This window comes from Anomaloglossus baeobatrachus, chromosome 3, assembly GCF_048569485.1.
Source record: "Anomaloglossus baeobatrachus isolate aAnoBae1 chromosome 3, aAnoBae1.hap1, whole genome shotgun sequence".
NCBI classification, from domain to species: domain Eukaryota; kingdom Metazoa; phylum Chordata; class Amphibia; order Anura; family Aromobatidae; genus Anomaloglossus; species Anomaloglossus baeobatrachus.
In genome coordinates this window covers 8398591-8417072 of record NC_134355.1, presented here as the reverse complement: position 1 = coordinate 8417072, position 18482 = coordinate 8398591, and the positions used below count along the sequence as shown (strand labels likewise).

The following is an 18482-nucleotide window of genomic DNA, read 5'->3' as shown; positions in this document are numbered from 1 at the left end:
AGGTCAGTGAGGATCCTGGTAGTTGGACTTTCCCCATATATGAGGCCATAGCATATCCTATCCACATCTGATGATAGACATCCTCTTTAGTTGTTGATTTCCCTGAGGATGGTTCAGTCTTCGTTGTTGACTTCCTTGAGTATGGTTCAATCTTCGTTGTTGACTTCTCTGAGGATGGTTCAGTCTTCGTTGTTGACTTCCTTGAGTATGGTTCAATCTTCGTTGTTGACTTCTCTGAGGATGGTTCAGTCTTCGTTGTTGACTTCCTTGAGTATGGTTCAATCTTTGTTGTTGACTTCTCTGAGGATGGTTCAGTCTTCGTTGTTGACTTCCTTGAGTATGGTTCAATCTTCATTGTTGACTTCTCTGAGGATGGTTCAGTCTTCGTTGTTGACTTCCTTGAGTATGGTTCAATCTTCGTTGTTGACTTCTCTGAGGATGGTTCAGTCTTCGTTGTTGACTTCCCTACTGAAACCTCCACCGATCCTGAGATCGATAATTCAGAGCTGCAGCTCTTTACTTTCCCTTCCCGCACAGGGACGCGGCCTCCATCGTCAGCCTCCATTCTCTGGTCACTTTGCCCTCAGTCTTGTTCCAGCCCTTCATGATGTTGAGTCCTGAAATGTTCAATGTTAAAGCACAGACCGGTGGTGGTTTCTGCTTTAATAAATCACATTTAGAACTATGGGGTGAATGGCGTGGCCTAAGGCCTGGTCATACTAACATCTACTCTTCACATGGACTTGGTAACACAAGCTCCTGTCTATCACCTTCCTATGGGCGGCATGGATCTTGTAGAGGCTGATCTCCTACCATATTCTGTGGAACTGGGAGGGTCAAGAATATGGAGCCATGATAGTAAAAATGTATTCACAGGTGCATAAAGCTAAGTCTATCATGACGAACGGCTTGGTGAAAGGCGCAGGGGTGGTGGAACAAGATGGTCTGGTCCAAAGAATGGTGCAGTCCACCGCAATGTCCACATGGCCATAAGACAGGCATAACAGGTGGTGTGGACCCGGCAACTCAGGAGGTCCACGTCTGATGGTAATGGGGGTTCACTGTGATAACTGGTAACACCAAGGAAAAGGAGCCAGAAACTGGATGATGGAGCCCAACCCCAGCACTGATTGACAGCTTTCTGCCTATGCACAGTGTACACAGAAAACTGCCAATCAATGGTGTGGGTGGAGTTATACAGAGCTCAGCATTCTGAGAACTGCTAGACCTGCAACAAATAAATCAGACGTGTTACAATAAGTCACATATCGGTAGAATTAGGGTCTCTGCCCCCGAATCATGCTGCTCTCAGATGAGGGAGCAAAAACCTGGTGACAGATTCCCTTTACAGTAACTTGGTGACCAGGGCAGACTGGGCCCCATTCTTAGCTGTGGCCTCCACGTGTTAGGACGACAGAAGCCAACTGCAGTGAATACTGGGTCATAAGGAGAAACGCTACCAGTCCAAGAGTCAAAGATCCATCTCTGAAGGAGCAGAAGAAGTTCTACATCTATATGTCTCTGCTCACAAATCCAGGATCCTCCGTGTCACCTGTATGGTTGGATGTCCTTGTGGACTAAGAAGGATCCTCCATGTCACCTGTACTGTTTGATGTCCACGTGAAGCCTCCATACCAGGATCATCCATCATCATGACGCTCTGCGCACCGGTCACAGCTGTCGTTCTGCACCATCCAGACCTCCAGAGCCGGAATCACTGTGTGTCCTCGCTGAGACCAGAGAGACATAGAACATAAAGGCAGGAAAACCAAGAAAATGGGAAACCATAATGGTTATTATCTGGCTTCCAACTGCCTAAAGTCTAAAGGCTGCTTTACACGCTGTGATATCGGTACCGATATCGCTAGCGTGTGTTCCCGCCCCCATCTGTTGTACGACACGGGCAAATCGCTGCCCGTGCCGCACAACATCGCCCAGACCCGTCACACTACTTACCTGCCCGGCGACGTCGCTGTGACCGGCGAACCACCTCCTTTCTAAGGGGGCGGTTTGTTCAGCGTCACAGCTGCGTCACTGAACCGCCGCCCAATAGAAGCGGAGGGGCAGAGATGAGCGGGACGTAACATCCCGCCCACCTCCTTCCTTCCGCATAGCGGGCGGGAGGCAGGTAAGGAGAGGTTCCTCGTTCCTACGGTGTCACACGGAGCGATGTGTGCTGCTGCAGTAACGATTTTTGAGAATGGACCCCCATGTCACCGATGAGTGATTTTGCACGTTTTAGCAACGATGCAAAATCGCTCATAGGTGTCACACGCAACGGCATCGCTAATGCGGCCGGATGTGCGTCACCAATTCCGTGACCCAAACGAGTTCATATTAGCGATGTCGTAGCGTGTACAGCCCGCTTCAGGTCAATTCCAGAATTCCTTTGTTTTCAGGTTGAACATTTTTTACAAATGCCATTTTTTTCCCCGGGAGGAGATCTGGAGCCCGGATCAGGAGTAATGATGATGGACGGTGGAGATTCCCTTTAAGCTTCCGCCCGTCAGCATGAGACAATGCCTCTGCAAGCCGCTCTCTGTTCTCTTCACGCTCGGTTCTTTTGGGATGGCGGTGACATATTGTATCCACTTCACACATATGTAACTTTGTATTAAGATGTGACGATCCACAAGACGATCCGATATCTTACAAAGGATGAGTGTAGCAGCATCAGTCACTCACGCCACAGGGTGATGGGCAACGGCAGCGCCCCGCCGTCCTGCCAGCTGTCTGCCAGCTTTATGGTGCTGTGTGATCTCACGGCTTAGTGACACCGCGCTTAGAAGAGATGTGGAACAGAAGATGACTGAAGAGCGAGACGTATCTGGAGCCGCCGCCATCTGTCCTCCCGGATATTGTGCAGGTCCTGGGCCGCTGGAGAGGCCTCCTGTCACCGCTCCAGCTCTGCCCGGATGTACTGCTCCTCTCCTGTCCCTGTCACCGCTCCAGCTCTGCCCGGGTGTACTGCTCCTCTCCTGTCCCTGTCACCACTCCAGCTCTGCCCGGCTTCGCTTCTCCTCTCCTGGCTCCTGAATATTGTGAAGGTCCTGGGACAGTGAAGAACGCTCCTGTCACCGCTCCTCTCCTGGCTCCCGGATATTGTGCAGGTCCGGGGCCGGTGAAGAAGCCTCATGTCCCTGCTCCTCTCCTGGCTCCCGGATATTGTGCAGGTCCAGGGCCGGTGAAGAAGCATCCTGTCGCAACTCCTCTCCTGGCTCCCGGATATTGTGCAGGTCCGGGGCCGGTGAAGAAGCCTCCTGTCGCAACTCCTCTCCTAGCTCCCGGATATTGTGCAGGTCCGGGGCCGGGAAGAAGCCTCCTGTCGCCGCTCCTCTCTTGTCTCCTGGATATTGTGCAGGTCCGGGGCTGGTGAAGAAGCCTCCTGTCGCCGCTCCTCTCCTGGCTCTGGATATTGTGCAGGTCCGGGGCTGGTGAAGAAGCCTCATGTCGCCGCTCCTCTCCTGGCTCCCAGATATTGTGCAGGTCCGGGGCCGGTGAAGAAGCCTCTTGTCACTGCTCCTCTCCTAGCTCTGGATATTGTGCAGGTCCGGGGCCGGTGAAGAAGCCTCTTGTCACCGTTCCTCTCCTGTCTCCGGATATTGTGTAGGTCCGGGGCTGGTGAAGAAGCCTCCTGTCACCGTTCCTCTCCTGGCTTCGGATTTTGTGCAGGTCCGGGGCCGGTGAAGAAGCCTCCTGTCGCCGCTCCTCTCCTGGCTCTGGATATTGTGCATGTCCGGGGCCGGTGAAGAAGCCTCTTGTCGCCGCTCCTCTCCTGGCTCTGGATATTGTGCAGGTCCGGGGCTGGTGAAGAAGCCTCTTGTCGCCGCTCCTCTCCTGGCTCTGGATATTGTGCAGGTCCGGGGCTGGTGAAGAAGCCTCCTGTCGCCGCTCCTCTCCTGGCTCCCGGATATTGTACAGGTCCGGGGCCGGGAAGAAGCCTCATGTCGCGGCTCCGCTTCTGGCTCCCAGATATTGTGCAGGTCCGGGGCCGGAGAAGAAGCCTCCTGTCGCCGCTCCGCTTCTGGCTCCCGGATATTGTGCAGGTCCGGGGCCGGAGAAGAAGCCTCCTGTCGCCGCTCCGCTTTTGGCTCACGGATATTGTACAGGTCCGGGGCCGATTAAGAAGCCTCCTGTCGCCGCTCCGCTTCTGGCTCCCAGATATTGTGCAGGTCCGGGGCCGGAGAAGAAGCCTCTTGTCGCCGCTCCTCTCCTGGCTCCGGATATTGTACAGGTCCGGGGCCGGAGAAGAAGCCTCCTGTCGCCGCTCCTCTCCTGGCTCCCGGATATTGTACAGGTCCGGGGCCGGAGAAAAAGCCTCCTGTCGCCGCTCCTCTCCTGGCTCCGGATATTGTACAGGTCCGGGGCTGGTGAAGAAGCCTCCTGTCGCCGCTCCTCTCCTGGCTCCGGATATTGTACAGGTCCGGGGCTGGTGAAGAAGCCTCTTGTCGCCGCTCCTCTCCTGGCTCCGGATATTGTACAGGTCCGGGGCTGGTGAAGAAGCCTCCTGTCGCCGCTCCTCTCCTGGCTCCCGGATATTGTGCAGGTCCGGGGCCGGAGAAGAAGCCTCTTGTCGCCGCTCCTCTCCTGGCTCCGGATATTGTACAGGTCCGGGGCCGGAGAAGAAGCCACCTGTCACCGCTCCTCTCCTGGCTCCCGGATATTGTGCAGGTCCGGGGCCGGAGAAGAAGCCTCTTGTCGCCGCTCCTCTCCTGGCTCCGGATATTGTACAGGTCCGGGGCCGGAGAAGAAGCCTCCTGTCGCCGCTCCTCTCCTGGCTCCGGATATTGTACAGGTCCGGGGCCGGAGAAGAAGCCTCCTGTCGCCGCTCCTCTCCTGGCTCCGGATATTGTACAGGTCCGGGGCTGGTGAAGAAGCCTCTTGTCGCCGCTCCTCTCCTGGCTCCGGATATTGTACAGGTCCGGGGCCGGAGAAGAAGCCACCTGTCGCCGCTCCTCTCCTGGCTCCCGGATATTGTGCAGGTCCGGGGCCGGAGAAGAAGCCTCTTGTCGCCGCTCCTCTCCTGGCTCCGGATATTGTACAGGTCCGGGGCCGGAGAAGAAGCCTCCTGTCGCCGCTCCTCTCCTGGCTCCGGATATTGTACAGGTCCGGGGCTGGTGAAGAAGCCTCCTGTCGCCGCTCCTCTTCTGGCTCCCGGATATTGTACAGGTCCGGGGCTGGTGAAGAAGCCTCCTGACGCCGCTCCTCTCCTGGCTCCGGATATTGTGCAGGTCCGGGGCCGGTGAAGAAGCCTCCTGTCGCCGCTCCTCTCCTGGCTCTGGATATTGTACAGGTCCGGGGCCGGAGAAGAAGCCTCCTGTCGCCGCTCCGCTTCTGGCTCACGTTCCAATTTCCTTCTCCAGTACGACATAACCTGGGCTTCCAGCTGACTGCAGCCACAGTTTCCAGGAGAAGAGACGCCTGCACATTTCAGAATCTCGTTATCATGCACAAATTGATTTGATTACATCTCTGCAGGACACCGGAGTCTTATTTCAATTTAATTTCTTTAAAACATTCAGATTTTTTGTTCTTTTTTTATTTTTGCCTTAAGATGACTGCCATTCCCATCAGACGAGATCTCCTGCGGATCATGGCGGCCCAGGAAGATCTAAGTAACCGCCAGTCCCACGTCTTTATCTCAGGGGCTCAGCAGGACGGCCACAATAGTAATTATGTCTCAGAAGTATTTGGTTTATCATCAAGTGCTACAAAGTGGAAAGAAGACAGAAGAAGAAAAGGATTTACATAGAGGAACATTGTCACATGGAATAACGCAGCGATGGACGGGACGTAAGGAACCAACTGCAAATTACATGGAAGTGCCTGGTCCCGAAATTCAATTCTAAAACAATACCGCCTGCTATGTGCAAGAGCACAACTACTACTGCCCCTATGTGCAGGATATACTGTCTGCTATGTACAAGAATATAACTACTACTGCCCCTATGTGCAGGATATACTGTCTGCTATATACAAGAATATAACTACTATAATACTGCCCCCTATATACAAGAATATAACTACTATAATACTGCCCCTATATACAAGAATATAACTACTATAATACTGCCCCTATGTACAAGAATATAACTACTATAATACTGCCCCTATGTAAAAGAATATAGCTACTATAATACTGCTCCTATGTACAAGAATATAACTACTATAATACTGCTCCTATGTACAAGAATATAACTACTATAATACTGCCCCTATGTACAAGAATATAATTACTATAATACTGCTCCTATATACAAGAATATAACTACTATAATACTGCCCCCTATATACAAAAATATAACTACTATAATACTGCCCCTATATACAAGAATATAACTACTATAATACTGCCCCTATGTACAAGAATATAACTACTATAATACTGCCCTCTATGTACAAGAATATAACTACTATAATACTGCTCCCTATATACAAGAATATAACTACTATAATACTGCCCCTATGTACAAGAATATAACTACTATATTACTGCTCCTATGTACAAGAATATAACTACTATAATACTGCCCTCTATGTACAAGAATATAACTACTATAATACTGCTCCCTATATACAAGAATATAACTACTATAATACTGCCCCTATGTACAAGAATATAACTACTATATTACTGCTCCTATGAACAAGAATATAACTACTATAATACTGCCCTCTATGTACAAGAATATAACTACTATAATACTGCTCCCTATATACAAGAATATAACTACTATAATACTGCCCCTATGTACAAGAATATAACTACTATATTACTGCTCCTATGTACAAGAATATAACTACTATAATACTGCTCCCTATATACAAGAATATAACTACTATATTACTGCTCCTATGTACAAGAATATAACTACTATAATACTGCTCCCTATATACAAGAATATAACTACTATAATACTGCCCCTATGTACAAGAATATAACTACTATATTACTGCTCCTATGAACAAGAATATAACTACTATAATACTGCCCTCTATGTACAAGAATATAACTACTATAATACTGCTCCCTATATACAAGAATATAACTACTATAATACTGCCCCTATGTACAAGAATATAACTACTATATTACTGCTCCTATGTACAAGAATATAACTACTATAATACTGCTCCCTATATACAAGAATATAACTACTATATTACTGCTCCTATGTACAAGAATATAACTACTATAATACTGCCCCTATACACAAGAATATAACTACTATAATACTGCCCCTATGTACAAGAATATAACTACTATAATACTGCCCGCTATGTACAAGAATATAACTACTATAATAATGCCCCTATGTACAAGAATATAATTATTATAATACTGCTCCTATATACAAGAATATAACTACTATAATACTGCCCCTATATACAAGAATATAACTACTATTATACTGCTCCTATATACAAGAATATAACTACTATAATAATGCCTCTATGTACAAGAATATAACTACTATAATACTGCTCCTATATACAAGAATATAACTACTATAATACTGCCTCTATGTACAAGAATATAACTACTATAATACTGCTCCTATGTACAAGAATATAACTACTATAATACTGCCCCCTATATACAAGAATATAACTACTATAATACTGCCCCTATGTACAAGAATATAACTACTATAATACTGCCTCCTATATACAAGAATATAACTACTATAATACTTCCCCTATGTACAAGAATATAACTACTATAATACTGCCCTCTATGTACAAGAATATAACTACTATAATACTGCTCCTATGTACAAGAATATAACTACTATAATACTGCCCTTATGTACAAGAATATAACTACTATAATACTGCTCCCTATATACAAGAATATAACTACTATAATACTGCTCCTATGTACAAGAATATAACTACTATAATACTGCCCCTATGTACAAGAATATAACTACTATAATACTGCCCCTATATACAAGAATATAACTACTATAATACTGCTCCTATGTACAAGAATATAACTACTATAATACTGCCCCTATGTACAAGAATATAACTACTATAATACTGCCCCTATATACAAGAACATAACTACTATAATACTGCCCCTATGTACAAGAATATAACTACTATAATAATGCCTCTATGTACAAGAATATAACTACTATAATACTGCTCCTATATACAAGAATATAACTACTATAATACTGCCCCTATATACAAGAATATAACTACTGTAATACTGCTCCCTATATACAAGAATATAACTACTATAATACTGCTCCTATGTACAAGAATATAACTACTATAATACTGCCCCTATGTACAAGAATATAACTACTATAATACTGCCCCTATATACAAGAATATAACTACTATAATACTGCTCCTATGTACAAGAATATAACTACTATAATACTGCCCCTATGTACAAGAATATAACTACTATAATACTGCCCCTATATACAAGAATATAACTACTATAATACTGCCCCTATGTACAAGAATAAAACTACTATAATACTGCCCTATGTACAAGAATATAACTGCTATAATACTGCCCCTATGTGCAAGAATATAACTACTATAATACTGCCCCTATGTACAAGAATATAACTGCTATAATACTGCTCCTATGTACAAGAATATAACTACTATAATACTGCTCCTATGTACAAGAATATAACTACTATAATACTGCTCCTATGTACAAGAATATAACTGCTATAATACTGCTCCTATGTACAAGAATATAGCTGCTATAATACTGCTCCTATGTACAAGAATATAACTACTATAATACTGCTCCTATGTACAAGAATAAAACTACTATAATACTGCCCTATGTACAAGAATATAACTGCTATAATACTGCCCCTATGTGCAAGAATATAACTACTATAATACTGCCCCTATGTACAAGAATATAACTACTATATTACTGCCCCTATGTACAAGAATATAACTACTATAATACTGCTCCCTATATACAAGAATATAACTACTATAATACTGCCCTATGTACAAGAATATAACTGCTATAATACTGCCCCTATGTGCAAGAATATAACTACTATAATACTGCTCCCTATATACAAGAATAAAACTACTATAATACTGCTCCCTATATACAAGAATATAACTACTATAATACTGCCCTATGTACAAGAATATAACTACTATAATACTGCCCCTATGTACAAGAATATAACTACTATAATACAGTCTCTATATACAAGAATATAACTACTATAATACTGCCCCCTATGTACAAGAATATAACTACTATAATACTGCCCCTATGTACAAGAATATAACTACTATAATACAGTCCCTATGTACAAGAATATAACTACTATAATACTGCCCCCTATGTACAAGAATATAACTACTATAATACTGCCCCCTATGTACAAGAATATAACTACTATAATACTTCCCCTATGTACAAGAATATAACTATTATAATACTGCTCCTATGTACAAGAATATAACTACTATAATACTGCCCCCTATGTACAAGAATATATCTACTATAATACTGCCCCCTATATACAAGAATATATCTACTATAATACTGCCTGTATAGAGAGTAATAGTATAATGTGAAACCCTGTGTGACTTATTTTTCAGGTTTCTTTGTGTCACTGTCCCAGTTTTCTCCTTCTGTATATTGTTACTATGTGTCTGTTTTTCGTCTTCCTCCATCTTTTCGGTTTTCTTCTCCTGTATATTTCTTCTTCCTCCGTCTTTTCGGTTTTCTTCTCCTGTATATTTCTTCTCCCTCCGTCTTTTCGGTTTTCTTCTCCTGTATATTTCTTCTTCCTCCGTCTTTTCGGTTTTCTCCTTCTCCTGTATATTTCTTCTTCCTCCGTCTTTTCGGTTTTCTCCTTCTCTTGTATATTTCTTCTCCCTCCGTCTTTTCGGTTTTCTTCTCTTGTGTATTTCTTCTTCCTCCGTCTTTTCGGTTTTCTTCTCCTGTATATTTATTCTCCCTCCGTCTTTTCGGTTTTCTTCTTCTGTATATTTCTTCTCCCTCCGTCTTTTCGGTTTTCTTCTCCTGTATATTTATTCTCCCTCCGTCTTTTCGGTTTTCTCCTTCTCCTGTATATTTCTTCTCCCTCTGTCTTTTCAATTTTCTCCTTCTCCTGTATATTTCTTCTCCCTCCGTCTTTTCGGTTTTCTTCTCCTGTATATTTCTTCTCCCTCCGTCTTTTCGGTTTTCTCCTTCTCCTGTATATTTCTTCTCCCTCCGTCTTTTCGGTTTTCTTCTCCTGTATATTTCTTCTCCCTCCGTCTTTTCGGTTTTCTTCTCCTGTATATTTCTTCTCCCTCCGTCTTTTCGGTTTTCTCCTTCTCCTGTGTATTTCGTCTTCCTCCGTCTTTTCGGTTTTCTTCTCCTGTATATTTCTTCTCCCTCCGTCTTTTCGGTTTTCTCCTTCTCCTGTAAATTTCTTCTTCCTCCGTCTTTTCGGTTTTCTCCTTCTCCTGTATATTTCTTCTCCCTCCGTCTTTTCAGTTTTCTCCTTCTCCTGTATATTTCGTCTTCCTCCGTCTTTTCGGTTTTCTTCTCCTGTATATTTTGTCTTCCTCCGTCTTTTCGGTTTTCTTCTCCTGTATATTTCTTCTCCCTCCGTTTTTTCGCTTTTCTTCTCCTGTATATTTCTTCTTCCTCCGTCTTTTCGGTTTTCTTCTCCTGTATATTTTGTCTTCCTCCGTCTTTTCGGTTTTCTTCTCCTGTATATTTCTTCTCCCTCCGTTTTTTCGCTTTTCTTCTCCTGTATATTTCTTCTTCCTCCGTCTTTTCGGTTTTCTTCTCCTGTATATTTTGTCTTCCTCCGTCTTTTCAGTTTTCTCCTTCTCCTGTATATTTCGTCTCCCTCCGTCTTTTCAGTTTTCTCCTTCTCCTGTATATTTCTTCTCCCTCCGTCTTTTCGGTTTTCTTCTCCTGTATATTTCTTCTTCCTCCGTCTTTTCGGTTTTCTTCTCCTGTATATTTCTTCTCCCTCCGTCTTTTCAGTTTTCTCCTTCTCCTGTATATTTCTTCTCCCTCCGTCTTTTCAGTTTTCTCCTTCTCCTGTATATTTCTTCTCCCTCCGTCTTTTCGTTTTTTTTCTCCTGTATATTTCTTCTCCCTCCGTCTTTTCGGTTTTCTTCTCCTGTATATTTTGTCTTCCTCCGTCTTTTCGGTTTTCTTCTCCTGTATATTTCTTCTCCCTCTGTCTTTTCGCTTTTCTTCTCCTGTATATTTCTTCTTCCTCCGTCTTTTCGGTTTTTTCCTTCTCCTGTATATTTCTTCTCCCTCCGTCTTTTCGGTTTTCTCCTTCTCCTGTATATTTCTTCTCCCTCTGTCTTTTCGGTTTTCTTCTCCTGTATATTTCTTCTCCCTCTGTCTTTTCGGTTTTCTTCTCCTGTATATTTCTTCTTCCTCCGTCTTTTCGGTTTTCTTCTCCTGTATATTTTGTCTTCCTCCGTCTTTTCGGTTTTCTTCTCCTGTATATTTCTTCTCCCTCCGTCTTTTCGCTTTTCTTCTCCTGTATATTTCTTCTTCCTCCTTCTTTTCGGTTTTCTTCTCCTGTATATTTCTTCTTCCTCCGTCTTTTCGGTTTTCTTCTCCTGTATATTTTGTCTTCCTCCGTCTTTTCGGTTTTCTTCTCCTGTATATTTCTTCTTCCTCCGTCTTTTCGGTTTTCTTCTCCTGTATATTTTGTCTTCCTCCGTCTTTTCAGTTTTCTCCTTCTCCTGTATATTTCGTCTCCCTCCGTCTTTTCAGTTTTCTCCTTCTCCTGTATATTTCTTCTCCCTCCGTCTTTTCGGTTTTCTTCTCCTGTATATTTCTTCTTCCTCCGTCTTTTCGGTTTTCTTCTCCTGTATATTTCTTCTCCCTCCGTCTTTTCAGTTTTCTCCTTCTCCTGTATATTTCTTCTCCCTCCGTCTTTTCAGTTTTCTCCTTCTCCTGTATATTTCTTCTCCCTCCGTCTTTTCGTTTTTTTTCTCCTGTATATTTCTTCTCCCTCCGTCTTTTCGGTTTTCTTCTCCTGTATATTTTGTCTTCCTCCGTCTTTTCGGTTTTCTTCTCCTGTATATTTCTTTTCCCTCCGTTTTTTCGCTTTTCTTCTCCTGTATATTTCTTCTTCCTCCGTCTTTTCGGTTTTCTCCTTCTCCTGTATATTTCTTCTCCCTCTGTCTTTTCGGTTTTCTTCTCCTGTATATTTCTTCTCCCTCTGTCTTTTCGCTTTTCTTCTCCTGTATATTTCTTCTTCCTCCGTCTTTTCGGTTTTTTCCTTCTCCTGTATATTTCTTCTCCCTCCGTCTTTTCGGTTTTCTCCTTCTCCTGTATATTTCTTCTCCCTCTGTCTTTTCGGTTTTCTTCTCCTGTATATTTCTTCTCCCTCTGTCTTTTCGGTTTTCTTCTCCTGTATATTTCTTCTTCCTCCGTCTTTTCGGTTTTCTTCTCCTGTATATTTCTTCTCCCTCCGTCTTTTCGCTTTTCTTCTCCTGTATATTTCTTCTTCCTCCTTCTTTTCGGTTTTCTTCTCCTGTATATTTCTTCTTCCTCCGTCTTTTCGGTTTTCTTCTCCTGTATATTTTGTCTTCCTCCGTCTTTTCGGTTTTCTTCTCCTGTATATTTCTTCTCCCTCTGTCTTTTCGGTTTTCTTCTCCTGTATATTTCTTCTCCCTCTGTCTTTTCGGTTTTCTTCTCCTGTATATTTTGTCTTCCTCCGTCTTTTCGGTTTTCTTCTCCTGTATATTTCTTCTCCCTCCGTCTTTTCGGTTTTCTTCTCTTGTATATTTCTTCTCCATCTGTCTTTTCGGTTTTCTCCTGTATATTTCTTCTCCCTCCGTCTTTTCAGTTTTCTTCTCCTGTATATTCCTTCTCCCTCCGTCTTTTCGGTTTTCTTCTCCTGTATATTTTGTCTTCCTCCGTCTTTTCGCTTTTCTTCTCCTGTATATTTCTTCTTCCTCCTTCTTTTCGGTTTTCTTCTCCTGTATATTTTGTCTTCCTCCGTCTTTTCGGTTTTCTTCTCCTGTGTATTTCTTCCTCCTCCGTCTTTTCGGTTTTCTTCTCCTGTATATTTCTTCTCCCTCTGTCTTTTCGGTTTTCTCCTCCTGTATATTCCTTCTCCCTCCGTCTTTTCGGTTTTCTCCTTCTGTATATTTCTTCTCCCTCCGTCTTTTCGGTTTTCTTCTCTTGTATATTTCTTCTCCCTCTGTCTTTTCGGTTTTCTCCTTCTGTATATTTCTTCTCCCTCCGTCTTTTCGGTTTTCTCCTTCTGTATATTTCTTCTCCCTCCGTCTTTTCGGTTTTCTTCTCTTGTATATTTCTTCTCCCTCCGTCTTTTCAGTTTTCTTCTCCTGTATATTTCTTCTTCCTCTGTCTTTTCGGTTTTCTTCTCCTGTATATTTTTTCTTCCTCCGTCTTTTCGGTTTTCTCCTTCTCTTGTATATTTCTTCTCCCTCTGTCTTTTCGGTTTTCTTCTCCTGTATATTCCTTCTCCCTCTGTCTTTTCGGTTTTCTTCTCTTGTATATTTCTTCTCCCTCCGTCTTTTCAGTTTTCTTCTCCTGTATATTTCTTCTTCCTCTGTCTTTTCGGTTTTCTTCTCCTGTATATTTTGTCTTCCTCCGTCTTTTCGGTTTTCTCCTTCTCTTGTATATTTCTTCTCCCTCCGTCTTTTCGGTTTTCTTCTCCTGTATATTTTGTCTTCCTCCGTCTTTTCGGTTTTCTTCTCCTGTATATTTCTTCTCCCTCCGTTTTTTCGCTTTTCTTCTCCTGTATATTTCTTCTTCCTCCGTCTTTTCGGTTTTCTCCTTCTCCTGTATATTTCTTCTCCCTCTGTCTTTTCGGTTTTCTTCTCCTGTATATTTCTTCTCCCTCTGTCTTTTCGCTTTTCTTCTCCTGTATATTTCTTCTTCCTCCGTCTTTTCGGTTTTTTCCTTCTCCTGTATATTTCTTCTCCCTCCGTCTTTTCGGTTTTCTCCTTCTCCTGTATATTTCTTCTCCCTCTGTCTTTTCGGTTTTCTTCTCCTGTATATTTCTTCTCCCTCTGTCTTTTCGGTTTTCTTCTCCTGTATATTTCTTCTTCCTCCGTCTTTTCGGTTTTCTTCTCCTGTATATTTTGTCTTCCTCCGTCTTTTCGGTTTTCTTCTCCTGTATATTTCTTCTCCCTCCGTCTTTTCGCTTTTCTTCTCCTGTATATTTCTTCTTCCTCCTTCTTTTCGGTTTTCTTCTCCTGTATATTTCTTCTTCCTCCGTCTTTTCGGTTTTCTTCTCCTGTATATTTCTTCTCCCTCCGTCTTTTCGGTTTTCTTCTCTTGTATATTTCTTCTCCATCTGTCTTTTCGGTTTTCTCCTGTATATTTCTTCTCCCTCCGTCTTTTCGGTTTTCTTCTCCTGTATATTTCTTCTCCCTCCGTCTTTTCGCTTTTCTTCTCCTGTATATTTCTTCTTCCTCCTTCTTTTCGGTTTTCTTCTCCTGTATATTTCTTCTTCCTCCGTCTTTTCGGTTTTCTTCTCCTGTATATTTCTTCTCCCTCCGTCTTTTCGGTTTTCTTCTCTTGTATATTTCTTCTCCATCTGTCTTTTCGGTTTTCTCCTGTATATTTCTTCTCCCTCCGTCTTTTCGGTTTTCTTCTCCTGTATATTTTGTCTTCCTCCGTCTTTTCGCTTTTCTTCTCCTGTGTATTTCTTCCTCCTCCGTCTTTTCGGTTTTCTTCTCCTGTATATTTCTTCTCCCTCTGTCTTTTCGGTTTTCTCCTCCTGTATATTCCTTCTCCCTCCGTCTTTTCGGTTTTCTCCTTCTGTATATTTCTTCTCCCTCCGTCTTTTCGGTTTTCTTCTCTTGTATATTTCTTCTCCCTCCGTCTTTTCAGTTTTCTTCTCCTGTATATTTCTTCTTCCTCTGTCTTTTCGGTTTTCTTCTCCTGTATATTTTGTCTTCCTCCGTCTTTTCGGTTTTCTCCTTCTCCTGTATATTTCTTCTCCCTCCGTCTTTTCGGTTTTCTCCTTCTCCTGTATATTTAGTCTTCCTCCGTCTTTTCGGTTTTCTTCTCCTGTATATTTTGTCTTCCTCCGTCTTTTCGGTTTTCTCATTCTCTTGTATATTTCTTCTCCCTCTGTCTTTTCGGTTTTCTTCTCCTGTATATTCCTTCTCCCTCTGTCTTTTCGGTTTTCTCCTTCTCCTGTATATTTCGTCTTCCTCCGTCTTTTTGGTTTTCTCCTTCTCTTGTATATTCCTTCTCCCTCTGTCTTTTCGGTTTTCTTCTCCTGTAAATTTATTCTCCCTCCGTCTTTTCGGTTTTCTTCTCCTGTATATTCCTTCTCCCTCCGTCTTTTCGGTTTTCGCCTGGCGTTCTGCCCTCCCGGCTCCGCTCTGTGGGGATCAGCCTCTTACAAGTGAAGTGTTACTTGTTTTTCTTGGGCAGCAGCTTTTCAGTATGAAAGGGGTCAGGCCACAGCGGATAAAAGAAGTCGAGGGATTGACTCACTGGCGAGGATTATTCCTTAAGTGATGAGCGCCGGGGCCGTGTATCCCCCGGATGACGTTCTCATCGATCAGCATCTTCTATCTCATTAATTAATACCTCTTTTATCTGATTATTCTCTGGTATACACAAGACTCCTGACGCCTGCCATTAACCTCTCATTTCCCGATACGTTCGTGGTGTGATGTGTCAATGACGGAGCTGGAGTTACTGATTACTATTGTTGCCCTCAGCTTCTCCCTTTTTGTCTTTTGCCCCCCGGATTTTATAGCTTTTCTTATTTTTATTTTCTCTATCTCTTTCCAAGTTCCTATAAATTCTTCTTTTGAGTAAATTGCTATCTCGCAGGTAAGTGAAGGAGCCGCGGGAGACCGGCACTTACACTCTCTCCAAGAAATCCCCGCGTTCCTTAGTAACCCATTAGAACATATTAGACTTTATTAGTTTTAATGCTTTGCTGCAGAGAATCACAGTCCAAAATTAGAGATGGTTTCTATTTATGTGCCGCACATGACAACAATTTCCTGTCACTTTGTCTCAGTTGGTTTTTTTTACCAATGATTTTGACTTTTGACTTAAGAAGAGAATTCCTTACTTTACTCATTATTTGGCAATTGACAAAATGTGGGTAGGATCAGATCCAGACGCAACACTCAACGTGGCTCACTGGGTCAGTCTGAGCAAGACTATAGAATGCTGGTCTTCAGGGCAAGCGGAGGTCTTACCGGTCAGCTCGGGTGTGGGTTGGTTTTTGGATTGTTGGGTCGGTTTCTGGAATGGTGGGATCATACTTTGTTTTCTTTTTGTTTGTTCTTTGTGTAGAGCTTCCTTGGTTGGTTTAGTTGATGGTGGGTTTCTTGGGAAATGAACATCTAGTTGGTAGGTTGATTTTTGGGTTTGTGGGTTAGTTCCTTGGATGGCAGCTTTAGATTTGTGAGTTAGTTCCTTGGATGGTGGATTTAGGTTTGAGAGTTTGTTCCTTGGATGGTGGCTTTAGGTTTGTGGGTTCATTCCTTGGATGGTGGATTTAGGTTTGTGAGTTAGTTCCTTGGATGGGGCTTTAGGTTTGTGGGTTAGTTCCTTGGATGGGGATTTAGGTTTGTGGGTTAGTTCCTTGGATGGTGGATTTAGGTTTGGGGATTAGTTCCTTGGGTGGTGGCTTTAGGTTTGTGAGTTTTTTCCTTGGATGGTGAATTTCGGTTTGTGGGTTAGTTCCTTGGGTGGTGGATTTAGGTTTATGGGTTAGCTCCTTGGATGTTGGATTTAGGTTTGTGGTTAGTTCCTTGATTGATGGATAGGTTTCCTTGACATTGTTTTCTTGAGTATAAGGCTGGTTTCTTGATTAGAGGACTCATCGGGTTGGTGAATGGTTGGAGCACGTGTTCCTTCTTGGTTGGGTTTATTTCTTTTTTGGTAGATTGGTTTCATGGATAGTGGTTTGGTTTCTTGGTTGGCTGAATTATTGGAAGGTGCATAGATTTTTAGCACAAGACTGTTTTCTTTAAACTGCTCATTGGTTGAACAATGGATTAGTTTCTTGGATGGAGGATTGGTTTATTGGATGGTAAAATGCCATCATTGAGTTTATTTCTTAGATGGTAGGTTGGTTTCTTAGTTCATTGGATAGTGAGGTTGGATCTTTAAACATAAGCATATCGTCTTGTTTTTTGGGGTCATTCATTGGTTCTTTCTTTGGAGGGTAGGTCCTTTCTAGGATAGTGGGTTCAGTAGACAGTGTTGCTGGTTTCTCAGTTGAGTTCATTGGAAAATGGATTGATCTCTTCAATGATGTTTTGGTTCTTTGTTATTTGTCCTGATTCTTGAGTTCATTCACTGGTCGGTGGATGGGTTCATTGGATGATGGGTTTATCTCTTGGATGGTGACTTAGTTTCTTTAGTGTCTTAATTCTTTGGTTGTTTAGCGTTTTACTTTGGTAATTGTGGGTTGGTTTACTTGATGGTGGGTTAGTTTCTTGGAGGACTGGTTGGATTCTCGAGTGGTGGGTTGGTTTCCAGATAGGTTGGCTGTTTTTTTTCTGTGTATTAGTCTGCTTTTTTTTTTTTTTAATCATTTCTTGATTTTGGGATTTGTTGGTTTGTGGATAGTTCCTTGTACAATGGGTCAATTTTCAAGAAATAAATGGAGTCTCATATCATAATTAAGATATTGAGTTGAATTATTGACATTATACGTTACATTATAAACCCTTTCCTCCAGATCTAGATGAACCCATTTTAACCATTCACCAGACCATCAGTGACGTGCGAGGGAGCTTCTACCAGGAGAAGACCGTGTTCCTACGATGCACAGTCAGCTCCAACCCACCGGCACGCTTCATCTGGAAACGGGAGACGGAGACACTGTCACACAATCAGGACAACGGCGTGGACATCTACGAACCTCTCTACACACAGGTACAACGGTCATCTCATGTTCTGTACATTATCACTTCCATCCTCATAAATTGTATCCCAAAAATGAGCAAAATGGGATTCTTGAATCCTGTCCCGTGTTGCACAAAATGCCGTATGTTCTGAATAACACGTGAGATATATGGAGCACCCTGCATCAGATGACGTCTCTTTATACTATTGTCATGTGTGTCCCATTGTGTCCCCCGCTATCATGTCGGATCTCATTCTTCTCAGCACTTTGATAGCGGGGGACGCGCAGTCCTATGAAGCAGACGCCCCTAATACATTGTTTCTTCAGAAGTTTAGCTCGGCAGCTCCGGCGATCGTTACTGCGCTTCTTCTAATGAATTAGATGTAATCTCAGGATGTCTGAGTGGCCTCTTATAGTCGGCACAATAAGACACTACTCGTAATAATGATACAGGATGAAGCCGTCTCACCACAGACGTTTCACCGATCAATATGTTCTATGGATGTCCTTGGGCTCGAAATTACATGAAGTCATCACTCACCGGGGCCATCTCCACCGACATATCAATCACAGCCGTCCATGTACAGATAACAAAAGGTTAAATAATGGATCTGAAAGCTTCAAATGGAAATA

General features: G+C 43.0%; 1 protein-coding gene across 5 annotated transcripts in view; it reads left to right on the top strand.

The window, feature by feature from the left end:
• Positions 1–18482, top strand: part of MDGA1 (MAM domain containing glycosylphosphatidylinositol anchor 1) — a 506924-nt gene that overhangs the window by 275509 nt on the left and 212933 nt on the right. For all 5 annotated transcript variants that reach the window (XM_075338981.1, XM_075338978.1, XM_075338979.1 and 2 more), the window contains one exon: positions 17682–17878. In XM_075338981.1, coding sequence (XP_075195096.1) covers positions 17682–17878 — 197 coding nt within the window. The remainder of the gene's footprint in view (positions 1–17681; positions 17879–18482) is intronic.